The 15,272-nt window shown below is 33.2% G+C and overlaps 2 protein-coding genes across 2 annotated transcripts in view; one reads left to right on the top strand and one right to left on the bottom strand.

The window, feature by feature from the left end:
* Positions 1-14,645, bottom strand: part of LOC132733128 (PAX-interacting protein 1-like) — a 30,476-nt gene extending 15,831 nt beyond the window's left edge. The window contains exons 1-7 of the mRNA XM_060719759.1: positions 14,455-14,645; positions 13,233-13,370; positions 10,780-10,823; positions 9,762-9,822; positions 8,506-8,619; positions 7,398-7,583; positions 5,472-5,636 (exon numbers count right to left, since the gene is read on the bottom strand). Of these exons, the coding sequence (XP_060575742.1) occupies positions 5,472-5,636; positions 7,398-7,583; positions 8,506-8,619; positions 9,762-9,822; positions 10,780-10,823; positions 13,233-13,370; positions 14,455-14,526 (780 nt within the window). The 5' untranslated portion in view covers positions 14,527-14,645. The remainder of the gene's footprint in view (positions 1-5,471; positions 5,637-7,397; positions 7,584-8,505; positions 8,620-9,761; positions 9,823-10,779; positions 10,824-13,232; positions 13,371-14,454) is intronic.
* Positions 14,646-14,793: 148 nt separating this feature from the next.
* Positions 14,794-15,272, top strand: part of LOC132734652 (leucine-rich repeat and IQ domain-containing protein 1-like) — a 61,575-nt gene continuing 61,096 nt past the window's right edge. The window contains exon 1 of the mRNA XM_060721476.1: positions 14,794-14,955. The gene's annotated coding sequence lies outside the window, so the exon portion shown is untranslated. The remainder of the gene's footprint in view (positions 14,956-15,272) is intronic.

Raw genomic sequence — 15,272 nt, 5'->3', positions numbered from 1 at the left:
ATTGTGACCACTAGAGTGTTAACAAGGTTTTTCTATTTTTAGCTCCGGTGACCTAGTTTTTCATCCGAGATGACCCATGTTCGAACTCATCCAAGCTCTCACCTAGACAAGCATCTTGATCAAGTTTGATGATGATTGATGCAAAAATGTGACCACTAGAGTGTTAACAAGGTTTTTCTATTTTTAGCTCCGGTGACCTACTTTTTCATCCGAGATGACCCATGTTCACACTCATCCGAGCTATCAACTAGATAAGCATCCTGACCAAGTTTGATGATGATTGATGCAAAAATGTGACCGCTAGAGTGTTTAACAAGGTTTTTCTATTTTTAGCTCCGGTGACCTACTTTTTCATCCGAGATGACCCATGTTCGAACTCATCCAAGCTATCACCTAGACAAGCATCTTGACCAAGTTTGAAGATTATTGATGCAAAAATGTGACCACTAGAGTGTTAACAAGGTTTTTCTATTTTTAGCTCCGGTGACCTACTTTTTCATCAGAGATGACCCATGTTCGAACTCCTCCGAGAAATCAACTAGATAAGCATCCTGACCAAGTTTGATGATGATTGATGCAAAAATGTGACCGCTAGAGTGTTAACAAGGTTTTTCTATTTTTAGCTCCGGTGACCTACTTTTTCAGCCGAGATGACCCATGTTCGAACTCATTCGAGCTTTCACCTAGACAAGCATCTTGACCAAGTTTGATGATGATTGATGCAAAAATGTGACCGCTAGAGTGTTAACAAGGTTTTTCTATTTTTAGCTCCGGTGACCTACTTTTTCATCCGAGATGACCCATGTTCGAACTCATCCGAGCTATCACCTAGACAAACATCCTGACCAAGTTTGATGATGATTGAGGCAAAAATGTGACCTCTAGAGTGTTAACAAGGTTTTTCTATTTTTAGCTCTTGTGACCTAGTTTCTCATCCGAGATGACCCATGTTCGAACTCATCCGAGCTATCAACTAGATAAGCATCCTGACCAAGTTTGATGATGATTGAGGCAAAAATGTGACCGCTAGAGTGTTAACAACTAAATGTGAACGGACGACGGACGGACGACGGACGACGGACGACGGACAATCATCGATCCTAAAAGCTCACCCTGAGCATGCTCAGGTGAGCTAAAAATGCCATTAATGATCTTAAACCTGATTAAGTACATAAAAAGTTTCTTGTAAATAATAGGGATGTCATTCGGAGTCCGGATATCCGAACGTTTGGATCACGATTCGATGTCCGGAGCCGATTTTCGGATCCGGATGTTCGTATAAAATATTTCAGAATATTGAGAAAATGTGATCATTACATGCGTTGAGATAATCGACGTAGCCATGGTGTTGACACCATATTGTATATTGTACCTTAGTGTGACAATACACATCATAATCTCTGCAGACCACCAAAAATCCATAATTACTATAATAATTACGAGTTAGGTATGACACATGTTGTTAATCTATATTGAACACCAAACAAATTTAAGTTTTGTATGATTCAAAATGAATATTCTAAGTCCCCTGCGATTGTCATCGGCAACGATGTTACATTTTTTTTATGTCTAAATTTAAATATTTAATTAGGTTTTTTTACGTATATTTCGGGTTACCGACCGCCGACTCCTTATTCTGAGAAAATGAAAAATCTGCAGAAATAAAATAAGCAAATCAAAAAATGCACTTACGAATAATAATTTGTTAATTGTCACAGCTTTTATTTAAATTGATACGATAATTATCCGGCAAAATAACTTTCTCCGTTAGTATTAATCAAACATGTGCATATTTTTTAATCACAGTTTTTTTCCATTCACTTATGAACACTTAAAATGTGTGTAATTCATGTAAGTTTCGGCAACTTCTTTGATGATTCGAATCAAACAGCAAGCGCTACATGTTGGTAAAATAGATTCTTTTGAAAAGCCGGCTACACAACTGTAAAAGTTCATCGTGAGAAAATTGTATGCGTGTTATTGAACAATGGAAACTTTAAATATTTTTTAACGGGTGTTATTTTGTTTTCACAAATGTGAGCAAGTGTTATTGTGTATTATAGCACTAATCACGGATTTATATTACATCCGTGCAGTAATTGAGAATTTAAGACAATCGGCGATGAATTTCATTTTCATTTCGTTTGAAATTGTAAGTATCATTTACGCACTTAATTTATCGATAACAGTCATATTCTACATAGAAAAAAATAAAACCAATACCGAATTATTTTGATACGTAACATTCGATTTAAAAGGAAGTGAAACGAAATACTGCACTTTGAAAAGGGTCGCGAAAAAAAATGGTTATGTCAAGAATATAACAACGATCCGAACATCCGGATGTATCCAGATGTCTGATTCGGATATCCGGATGGCCGTTTCGGCTCCAGATGACATCCTTAGTAAATAATATTAATAAATACTGAATTCAAAACTGAAGTTTGTATAGAAAAACAAGAGCATGTTGGTAAGATAGTTACCACACTCGGTCACCCTTTTAAAACCTTGATCGCTACGCTCTCTCGGTCCGGGTCTGTAAATACTATGCAGACCTGTTCTTCGTACCGTAACTATTACTTACTTTTGAGTCACAGTTTTTATAAACAAAACACATCGTCACAGATAATCCAATGTGTGCGTGTAGTTGTAGTTTTTTAATGGTCAAAACAAATTAATATGCAATAACTTTTCGGAGGAAAAAATACTATATATTTGTGAAAAAGTGCGAGTTAATTATAGAGGTGTGCATAAATTATTACGAACACGCCTTCAACCAATTAAAAAAGTCTTAAAGATGGAGCTAATCAAACACGATTGGCTAGGGAGTGTCTGACAATTTAGTAAATAAACTTTGATTGATCTTTGGCTGGTCTGCGCTAAAACATTGTGCATATCATTAATCAATACAGACATCTTAAGCGTGACGTAAGAACTGCTGCCCTGACAAAAGATCAAAGGTACCGGTATGTCAATATACATTGTCTTAGCACCTGTTGACACTTTGTTTTTAGCTAAGCTAAAAATTTCAGGGTTCCCACTCTTAGATATTTTGAAAATTTAAGGACTTTTCCAGGACTTATCAAGGACCTTTTTTGATTTTTTAAGGACTTTTTAGAAGATTGAATTTCAAGCTATTCGATTTTTTTGTCCTATGAATATTTTCATGGTAATGTTTAAAACAACATTTAATAACAATATAATACATGTAGTTCATGACATAAATCTAACTCTATCTAAGAAATACATTCAGTGTCTATAAGTAATGAAATGTACTTTGTGACAGCAACTGTTGCAGGTTGTCTGCAATTTTCATGTAATTTTGGTGTTTTTAATGCTTCCAAGGGATCACTTTTTTTACAAGATATTCATAGTACTTTAATAAGTAACCTGACATTTGACCTCAGTCCACTTAGGTGCATAGAATGGCAAAAGCATATCACACTGAAGGGTATATGAAAACTGCCTGCAGGTGTTTCTACATTAAAAATTTCACAACTTTCATGTTTAAATGTTGTACTCTGCTTAAGCCAGTGCTACGGGTTCTACAAAATATGGCAGCAGCACAAAATACCCAAACACACACAATTATAGCAATATTCATTTTGGTTTGTATACAATATAGATTTTAATGAGAAAATGAGTTGATATTTTCAAAATAATGTGACTTAGCCAACTATTACTTTCATTCATTCCGTTAAAATTGGCAGTTCAGATGTTGTAAGAAAAAAAGTGACATTTGCTTTTCTAACTGTTAGGTTCATTAATGAATAGACAAATGTACTTGCAAGATATGAGATTTGTTGTCTACATTTAAATTTGAAGGGTATAATTTTGTTGTAATTTCATACAAGTTCATTCGTATTATTTTTTTTATTTAATAGTTTTCATGGAGTATACTGTATTTGGGTATATTTTGGTTCAAAAATGAAAATTTGGGTATGTTCGATTACATCTTAGTGAAAGTGTATATTGTATTCATGATTAAAACAACACTTTTTTTAGTATAACACATTCATTTTTAGTATATTGTGGCTAATATTTGGGTATTTCTTGCTACCCAAATATGGTGTGGCCAACTGGCTGTGCTCTGCCTTGACAATAGTTCATGTATGTAATACTATTGTTTATTTTATATTGATTTACCTTTGGCTTTTAGCATGGTTGTGAGCAATAAGGTTAAACAAATTGCCCAAGGAAGCAACCAGACCTGTGAGCTTTCATGTTTCTTAGCACGGGCCAATCAAGCAAACTTGTGGTCGATTTGTGACTGTCTTATAACATTTTCCAAACAAAACCGCCATAGTAACCAGAAAATAAATGTTAAATCTCATAAATGTCAAACTTGGCCTCCCAAAACACTTGTAAATCGAAAATTCATCAACATTCAAAATGCAGAAGTCAATATACTGTGCTAAGACCGCCATTTTGGTTGTTTGATTTACCTCCCCTTTATCAGACTAATTCCCGTACCTTCCCGGACTTTTTTATGTATCAAAACTTATTCCCGGACTTTTCAAGGCCGGGAGCTCCTGTTTTCAAATTCACGGACATTTCCTGTTTTCCCGGACAGCGTGGGAACCCTGTAATAGCTTGGATATATTGAGAAGGGTAAATGTTTTGAGCGACTTGTAAGTGTATACGCTAATTGCAAAATATGATTTTCCTTTATATATCGGGCGCTGATTAAAAAACTTATCAAATATCCCTGGTAACATTTTAATAAGATTCATATGTTTCTTTGAACATTATGTCATTGTTTCTTTACCAATCAGTTCTTAAAATTGAGCCTGCATCAACGCTAACAGAACTCTCGAAAAAGGTCCAAATAATGTCATTTTTTTAGTTGAGTTGATTGTTATGGAATTTTGCAACCGCTTTTGGTCTATATATGGTACGTGAACAAGTAACTTAAAAGATACAATACCTTATTTGAATTTGGTGTTCATTTTAAGTGTTGGCCCCCTTTTTTCTCAAATGACCCCCTTTTGAAAAGTTTATGGGCCCAAAGGGCCCGCTGGAAATTTATTCTAGATTGAACACTGGACCAGGATGTAACTGACATGGAATTCTGGAATGTTCCCTAGTTCCCTATACTCCATTCAACCACCACTATATTTGGTTAAAACAATCACTACTGCAGAAAACACATATACCCCCCCCCCCCCCCCCCCCCCGAATATCCACTTTAGTTAGGTTTTAACATCATTATAAATTTATTCTTTGAATAGTCTGGCTAAAAATTTTAGTTCTATCAATAATTCTTTTTCAATTTTATTTACGTGTAATGTATAAAGAGAATCAAACACTTGAAACTTCAAACACACAGAAGAAATGTCTGGCATTTACGCAACATTTTAGGGCAGTCTCTATAAGGCCAGCCTTAAACTATTTACTCTTACCTAGATATCCCTATATAACCCCCAGTTGCGTTTCTAAATATACATATATTTGTAACAGAAGCTACTAACCTGCATTCTATTGTTTACTAATTTAGCTAATGCCTCTTTTGTGCTGGCACTACCCGGTGTACCTGGACGCGAGCCTGTATGGCCGGAAGACTCTGATGGTGAACGCCTTTCTAATGTTGTTGGCGGGACTTGTAACTTTTGTGATTCTTGGCTGACAGGTGTGACCTTAAAATACAAATATTCATTCCAGTTTGCAGGATTTGAATGCCTATTCAACAGTTGTTACTGATAGAAGAAAAAAATTGATTGTCCCAAGTCTGAGACATACATGATTCTTTACTGAGAAAAATCAAACATAAAACCCAACAAAACAGGGTTTCTACTAGGAATTTTTATTTAAGAGTCCCAGGGACTCGTGCTCATAAAATATGAGGGTCCCAGAGAAAAATATGAGGGTCCTAATCATTTATTACTTTAAAGTAAGGTATTACTTATATATATTGTCTAGGTTTAATTCTTTACATTTATATACATTGTTCAACTACATGTGCATTTTTATTGACCTTGTTATCGATAAATAAAATGAAAAAATATAAACCATTTATCATTCATTGTTACTTTTTATTTTTTCATTTCTTTCATTTGGCTGAATGTTTGTGCAACCTGCATAAAGTCAAGATCTTTCACATCTGGTCCGACTAATTTTATCAATTGTTTAACTGCATACGGACAAATGTATCTACTATTTTGGAAGTACAAACATCCATTTTCCGAGGCAAATGGATTACATTTTTTGGTTGAGACGCAATGGCTGCATTTCATATCCGTGGTCTTCTCGTTTTGGACGAGCCACGGGTAAGTTAACTTAACCACTTTTCATTAAAATTGGGGGAGCAGCCGACATGTTTTACGATTTATTTTATAACAAAAAACGCATAGACTGGGACGCTTTTTTAAGGTCGACTAAATTCTAGTATGCGCCGTTTTATTCCTTATTAAACTGTAATTAATTGAAAGAAAGATAACTCTGCTCATTCAATATTAGAACCTGTCTACCAAATTACGTCACTTCCTTTAAAGAAGCGGAAGGAATTTCCAAATGATATTTACGGAGGAAAATTTAATTTGCGTCCCCATGGACGCACACTTCGAGTAATTGAGGGTCCTAGGTTACTATTTTTGCGTCAAGGACGCAGGAAATGTGCGTCAATAGAAACCCTGACAAAAAAAAAAAAAATCAGCTTTAAATCATAACTTTGGGTGGAAATACCCTTTTTTATTACATGTTTTGCAGTAGATTACTGAATTATAACGGTTAATTATATTCTGATAATTTCACAGTAATGATTACCAAATATAATTTCACAGTAGCCGAACTATATTTGGCGTAAAAATAAAATATTTATCATTAATGAATGTTTTTTCAGCGAAAATGTAGTCAATCATAATAAAAAATGTACGTGATAACTGTAGTTCGTTAATATTTACGAACGTTGTGCTGAAAAACATCTAAAATCTAAAAATAATCATGGAATTATATTTTGCTTCAACATTGTGACGTCATTATTTGATGACGTCATGAAGATAAGAGCAGGACGTTACGCGGCAAAAATCAGTAAAATGGTGTAAAAATCGTTAAAAAATCATGAAATAAACAGAAAATTTGTTTGTTTTACATGTGAGATCAAATAATATTTCACTCGTGAACCCCAGCTATTATATTTTCACTCGTGGCTACGCCACTCGTGGAAAATATTGCATCTGGTGTTCACTCGGTGAAATATTTTTCGATCTTACACTGAAACAAACAAATATCCTCTATATATACTTTCTTAAAAGCAATATACACATACTCATCAATATAAGAACAATTGTCAAGATTGTTCCTTCCTTTCTGCCCCTCCCCCTATAGAAAATACCAGAGATTGTTGCCTCTTTATCAATATATCAAACACACATTAAAACTGCAAAGACTGATCACCATACCTCCATAGGTTCCGGTTTTACGGGCGACTCCGGTTTAGGAGGTGTCGGTGGTTTAGGGTAGACAATCAGTCTAGGATGGTAGAAAGTTTCATCCTGCTTCTCTCCCTTGTTAATGCACTCGCTGACCCAGTCTGGAGTTACAATTTTCACTGTGTCGTCATGCTTCATTGCCTCCTCATATTTTGGCTATGAAATGAAATAGAATGAGGATTTTCTATAAGAAATATCCGTCATCACAAAAACAACAACAACATGATCAGTTACGTCTTAAATTAGTAAAAAGAGAGTGTTAGAAGTTCTAAGCTTATCAAAACAAAAACAAAACAAAAATAAATTCATATACTTATTAGTAAAAAAAACTCTGTAATACAGGAATTAAATAATTTATTTACTAATATAAGCTGTTTGCCTTGTATCTTAAAGCTGCATGCTTTCAGATGAGCCAAAATTTTTCATGAAAATCAAATTTGAGAAAAATGAACAACAATTTTAAGTAAAAAGATTCAAGCAATAATTTACATGTTATGTGAAATTAATGACTGCGTTTGCAGTATTAATCACAATATACTGTATTTATCTACTGCGTGACTAATGCAGTAAGAACTATTTTTGTATATTTTGACCTCTTTTTTATTAATACAAGTGGATTGTAAGTACTATATACAATGAGTAAATTACTTTTTTTGATCACTTCACATTATTTTACTTTTAAGTTCATTTTCAAAATTTTCAAGAAAATTATCATGAATCTGCTGCATGCTGCTTTAAAATAACTGACAGGTTGCCATGTATAAAGTATAAGTCATGTATTTCTTTGTCAAATTTTTAAAACTCCCAAATGCCACATAATACTGCCTACTAAAAGACTAGGTCTGAAAAATAGCTGGAAAAAAAGACCCTGCCTTTATCAATATACACAAAAGAGGAGCTGTTAGCTAACATGCAGACTTTAAATTACTTTAAATTTCCTATAACAATACTGCTAAATTTTATTATCATTATTCAATTAACAAACAAATAGCAATTCCATTTTAAAACTTGAACAATATTTTCAAAATGTTGATAAAATCAAAGGGTTTTCTTACTGTCAATGTCCAATAATACTTACTCCTTCCTCTTTAGCTGTCAAAAGATGTGTACATTTTTCTGTCAGGTTGCCATGGCAACGTCCTCCATTACAGACTATCATTGCCCATAGAGACAACCAGTCTGCTTCTTCTAACTAAAATCAATATGTTTACTATTAACTAAGAAACCTAACAATGAGGAAAATCTTTATTTTTTTTTTCAATAATGTTATCTTCTAAAACGGGAACCATCCCCAATATTTATCATTTTGCCACCAATAAAGTTACCTCTCTAATAAAAGAAGAAATTCCCAATGTCATCAAGTTTTTTTTGTTTTTTTTAATCATAGTAATGAAGTAATTATGCAAAAATGTCCCAAATTAAAAAAACTGGATTTGTTTCTTTAAAAAAAAAAAGAGAGAAGAAAAGAAATATATTTAGTGGTTTTGGTGTGAAAAAACTGTAACTCATATTACATAAATTAAGAAGTTACTTTCATTTCGTAATTATCAATTAAAATTTATATACATATATTTCTATTTCTGATGTTAAGTCTTTCGTGGTCAGAAATGTCTAGGAGACAAGGCACATATTGATAAGTTATTTTTTATTTTGAATTTGGTTTCCATTATTTCTCTAACGGAAGTATAATTTTCACTTAATTCCATCAGTTCTGCGGCACTAATTAATACCCTTTTTCTATAAACAAACATTGTAAAATGCTTAGAAAATGAATAAATTCAAGCAAACGTTTACTACTGATGAAGTTGAAAAAAATAAAGGCAGCAAGTGAAAGTTATGTTTGCTTGAGTTTATTCATTTTCTAAGCATTTTACAATTTTTGTTACTGTAATAGAAAAAGAGAAAGGCACATTATGTCTTAGAAATGAATAAAGTTTTCATCCTTTAGACTAGTCTAGGCAAACATGAGTTTCATAATGTTTAAATAATAGCTTTAGAACATTAAAGATGCTTATCTCCTGAAGAAAGTAGAGCTGGGTGTGAAATTATCTGTCATATAAGTAGGAAAATGTAAATCAAGTAGTATTTTGACTTCCATTCATAATACTAAATGACCATATCTAATCACTTATTGCCAAAATGCAAGAGATGCAAAAATTTGGTTCAGCAAATTGGTCGAGTAATTTTTTTATTTTTTTTTTTGATATTTTAACAGGACACAAAAGATAAAAAGCTTTTGAGAAAGTGAATAAAAGCAGTTCTGGGCATTATGGGCCTTTAAACAGTAATTTAAATACATGTATTACTTCTATAAATAAAATTAAATATAAATACCTTTGATGGGCATGCTACAACACCAGAAAACAACTTCCCCTCCGGAGCAAACAGGTCTTTGCTGTGACAACATTAAGGAACAATTTTACAAAGTAAATATCTCTAAAAAAATGTTTTCCCTATTAGCACTTTAGTACAAATGACAGATTATTGTTTGTGCTTATTATATTAAAAGGAAAGATATTTTCAAACTCAAAACTTATAAGGAAAAACAATCAAAATGTTTTCCATTAAACTTTCATAACATCTTTAAAGATGTTTGAAACTTACATCATGTATTTATATTAATTTGCTGTCTACGTAATAAAGCAGCAAATTGATCGTTCATTGCAGAAAATTAAAGGGACACCACTGACATTTTTTTTTACAAGATGGGACTGGAAATAATTTTTCAAGATTAATGTTCCATTTGATGCAAGTCTAGAACAATAACTTGCGTGAAAATTTTCTGATCACTCACTCAGTCCATTTTTTCCAGAATAACTTCCTTTTTGTGAAAAATGACCAACATAAAAGCGTTGCAACCTTTTTCACTCAAATTAGGTTAATGCAATAAGGACTATTTATGCATATTATTTTGACCTCTTTTTGTAATTTACTTGGATTGTAAGTACTGTTTGCAATGTGTAAATTACCTTTTTTGTTCACTTCACAATATTTTACTTGTAAGTTTATTTTCAAAATTTTCATGAAAATTCATAACAGTAAAAAAATACAATTTTCAATTTATTTCCAAGTATATTTCTTAATCATCATTTGCATATCTTTCTATTTTAAGTGCCCGTGCTGATCTATGTAAGAATTTCAAATTTTAGTCACTTTAAAGGTCATTACTTAATGACCATGACAATTGGCCGTCATTCCCCCCCCCCCCACATGATACAAAATATTGCTAAAGTTAGCTAGATTCAAATTTAGCTTTGATGATTCTCTTAAAATTTTTCAGTAGGTATAGACTATAATAGAAGTAGGGGACAATATCAATATAAAACGCTATCATTCTGATATACAAGGATACTCCAACATTTTCTTGCATTTTACTGACATCAGCACCCACTCACTCTGAAAATAAAAATAGAATTCAATAAATTATAATGAAAATACATAATGTTTCAGTAAATAAAACAAACAAAACAAAACACATGATTATTGTCTAAATAAAGAAAAATAACAAAAGACAAATAAATTACTTCAATATTTAATTGTACATTTAATTTGTATAATCATTTCTAGCTTGTCTGCTTTGAAGAAAAAGTCAAGCTATTATCAGGGTTAGAGCTAGGTCAAAATTTAAGGGAAAAGGGTCTTCTCCCTCCAGCTAAAGTGAGAAGTGAGGAGACTTTAGGGAGAAGTTGGGAGACATATAAGGCATCATCTGGAAAATTATAAGCTAGGAAACTTTACAAACCATAAAAGAAATGAAAAACACCTTTCAAATAAATTAATTCTATTATAAATCTACTTTTAATAAATGTATACCAATACAATGTAGCAAACTCAATATTTACATATACAGAGTCTGTAAACATCTAGTGAGTATGTTATATTTGTGTTTATGTTATCTATGTCTCTGCAATGAGTCAGGCTGGCCATCGTCTATAACTTTTGTTTAGCGATCTGCCAGGATGTTAGAGACATTTAATGTTGTATAAACAGCGTGTTAACTTTATGGAGTTTAATGTATTGATGAAATAATAGATACAAATCTTCACATAATTTCTACAAATTAGTGCTCCGATAATTTTTACAATCGATTTTTGAACATATTCACACCTTTAAGACATTGGGCATTGTTTATCTTTACTCGCCAAAATACTGCAACAATTATCAACATTATATATATGCAGGTGTCTTTAATCATGTACATGTAATCGGTGAAAGTTGATTGAATCTGTCGCCATTTTGTGTTATTGTCAATAAATAGCTGCAGTATGTTATTGTGTCGCCAATTGGTCAATGCAAACTGCCACAGATACAACACGTGTTCTGATTCGTCAATCACATGAATAAATTATAAGAAAGATACACATAGTGAACTCTTGCCTTGCGGCGTGTATTAGATTTTGTTGATGTTGATATGCGTTCTAAACAAGCGGATTAAGGGTAATTGGTTGTAATAGAGAAGTAAACAAATTGTTAACAGACCTCGCATTGTAAACTGGTATGACAGATCATTAAACAAGAGGGCCATGATGGCCCTGAAGTTGCTCACCTGTATATAGGCCCCCGGAGCGGGGCCAGTTTAAACCCCAGGGCTTTTATTTGAACAAACTTGGTAGACACCCATTAGAAGATGTTTCATGCTAAATATCTAAGGTCTAGCTCGTTTGGTTTTTTAAAAGAAGATTTTTTAAGTTTTTTCTTTACACATATATTTAAAAACAATGACACCCCTGGGGCAGGGCCAGTTTTGACCCCAGGGCTTTTATTTGAACAATCTTTGTAGACACTTACTAGAAGATGTTTCATGCTTAATATCTACACTCAAGCTATTTGGGTTTTTTCGAAGAAGATTTTTAAGTTTTTGCTATACACATATAAGGAAAATCAACGTCCCCCGGGGCTGGTCCAATTTGGCTCTTTTTTGAACAAACTTGGTAGACATCCATTAGAACATGTTTCATGCTTAATATCTTAGCTCTAGCTCTTTGAGTTCTTTAAAAGAAGATTTTTAAGTTTTTACTATATTCATATAGGGAAAATCAATGCCCCCCTGGGGCAGGGCCAATTTTTACCCCAGGGCTCTTATTTGAACAAACTTGGTAGACATCCATTAAAACATGTTTCATGCTAAATATCTTAGCTCTAGCTCTTTGGGTTCTTTAAATGAAGACTTTTTAAGTTTTTACTTTATACATATCGGGAAAATCAATGACCCCCTAGGGCGGGGCCCATTTTGACCCCAGGTCTTTTATTTGAACAAACTTGGTAGACACTCACTAGAAGATGTTTCGTGCCAAATATCTAAGCTCTAGTTCTTTGGGTTTTTTAGAAGAAGATATTTAAAGTTTTTTCTTTTGGCTGCCATGGCAAACAGAGTTCTGCATGGAATTGAATTCTTTGAACAAGTTTGTTAAGGCTTCACACAAGGAACATCCCTGTGAAGTTTCATTATGATCTGCCTTATGGTTTCAGAGGAGATGTCGTTTTAAAAGTGTGAACGGACAACGGACGACGGATGAAGAGTGATCCTAATAGCTAACCCTGAGCATATGCTCAGGTCAGCTAAAAATCAGGTGACTTCAAAATCGCTTTGAAGTTTGTTTTAGGGGAAGTCGCTCATCCGAAGGGGACTTCTTTGCCCAAGTCGCCCCCTAGCTCTAGCCCTGTATTATGATCATTGGAATGTTGTTGTCATCGTGCAAAAAACTAAAATGTAGCCATTATTCAAGCATTTTAAAAGGTATCAACATGAAACTTTGAATACATGTTTATAATGACAAGATGAGTGGTAAAATTATATGTACTTACCATGACGCAGGGCAGTTCAAACAGCTCTCTTGCCTCCTGATATTCATGGTTTTCTATATCATCCGCTATTACATGGCTTACCATCTCACTCAGGTAAATGTCTCTCTTCCCTCCATATTTTGACAACAGGTCTATGACCTGAAAATGTTAAGGAAACACAACACTATTAAAGCATTTAAAGGGTTGGACAATGAAAACAAAAGTACTTAATATCTGCATATATTGCATAACAAATAAGTATTGCACTGTATTTTCAGAATCTCCCTTCAGAGAGGAAAAGAGTTAACTCGGCCCTATACCAACTCAGCACGGGTCAACTCGGCCCACTTTACCAAAATATATTACGTATTAAATTTGCTTTATTATATAATTACACTTCTGCCGAAATAAGTACATTTAGAATTTTTTTTATTTATTTGTCTTGCAGATTCGATATATAGATCAATTAATATAGATCTAATAAAAATGTGTTTCCTTAGACCAATAGATGCATTTTGTTTGTAAAGTAATATTCAAACAAAATGAAACAAAAACGTGTTTACTTCATATCATAAGCGTCTAATTAATTGCAGGTGGTCACTAATCAAATGAATGAATGAGTCAATCGTAATTATCACCTAATTAATCGGTATCCTTAACATACACACTGATTGATAATAATAGCCCGTAACAATAAATATTTCAACACATTGTTTGACACTGAAGGTATTTAAATTTACGGTTAAACCTAACACAAGTCAGAAATACAGTGAGATACGCAATCGGTTATCTTTACTCGCAACTCTACGGATAAGAAAAGCCTGTCTGCTACTAGTTTGGAAACTGTCAATAGGTGTATTATAAATAATTACAATAAATAGTGATAACACAAACTTAAATATTAATAATTGAAAAGTGGGGCGAGTTGACCCGTGCCGAGTTGGAATAGGGCCGAGCTGACTCGGGGGCCGAGTACGTTTTAGGGCCGAGCTGACCCGGATTCCTTCAGAGAGTGTCATTGTAATAAAATTTGTCGACAAAAATGTTAAGATAGTGTCTTCAATATAACTAATTTACATGTAATGTTTTAGAAGCCATGACTAATGCAGAGCTCCAGATAATTGTATTACTCCTCAAAATCTAGTGCGGGGAAATGCCAATTGACAATATTCCATCTGGAAGTTAGAACTATGATTATGAATTTGCTTAGAACTTAGTTAGCATCAGGCTGCCAATTGCTTACATTTTCTGAAATATCCCCCACGATATAAAATGTGACATCTTTAAACAAATCGTCCGGAACCTCTTCCGTCATGTTTTTATTGTCTAAATGCCTAAATTTGTATTTATTTGCCTATATTTTTTGTTGGAAAAATGACACTTCGCGCTGAATTCATTGCAAGGTTTACGGCAAGCGGTGTGATGTCGTAAAATAACAATTGATAAAAACATGGAATATTAGTAAAGAAAATGAGACAACATGCATTTTTAAAAGTATTAATTACTACAAACTTGTTCCTGATCAGATGTATTACTTACATGATAAAATAAAATAAATACGACTTCTCAGTAATGTGCCGTAAATGGGCTGACAAAAATTTTTGGTTTCTACTGTAAACAACGTTTGAAATCAGAAAAATAAAACGATATTTTTGCACAGACACGCATTAAAGTGAAATCATTATCTACTTATTTTTCTGACTGAATGGACATGGTAATGTTTTCCGTAGATTTTTAAAAAAAGGTAAACTTTGTCATTGAGAAAAATCACTTTTAAGTTCAACATGTTCAACTCTTTTGGACCACTAGGTTAATAAACATGTATCATATTATATTTTCATGTCTGATTCATTTACACATGCGTGTTTCATTAAAAGAAACAACTTATGACATATACCTTAATCAAGTTGAATGATGACTGAAAATAATATGAGAAAGGCAAAGCCTCAAAGCGAGCTCGATTTACTTTTACCGTGAAATAGTATAAAATAATCATTCATTTTTATTTTATATTTTCCGTTTTAAATTTGATATTCAGTATTTTATACACTGCTTCTGTTT

This window comes from Ruditapes philippinarum, unplaced genomic scaffold, assembly GCF_026571515.1.
Source record: "Ruditapes philippinarum isolate M1 unplaced genomic scaffold, ASM2657151v2 ctg998_1_1_1_1, whole genome shotgun sequence".
Lineage (NCBI taxonomy): Eukaryota > Metazoa > Mollusca > Bivalvia > Venerida > Veneridae > Ruditapes > Ruditapes philippinarum.
Note: the sequence above shows the minus strand (reverse complement) of the source record. Positions and strands in the feature narration are given on the sequence as shown.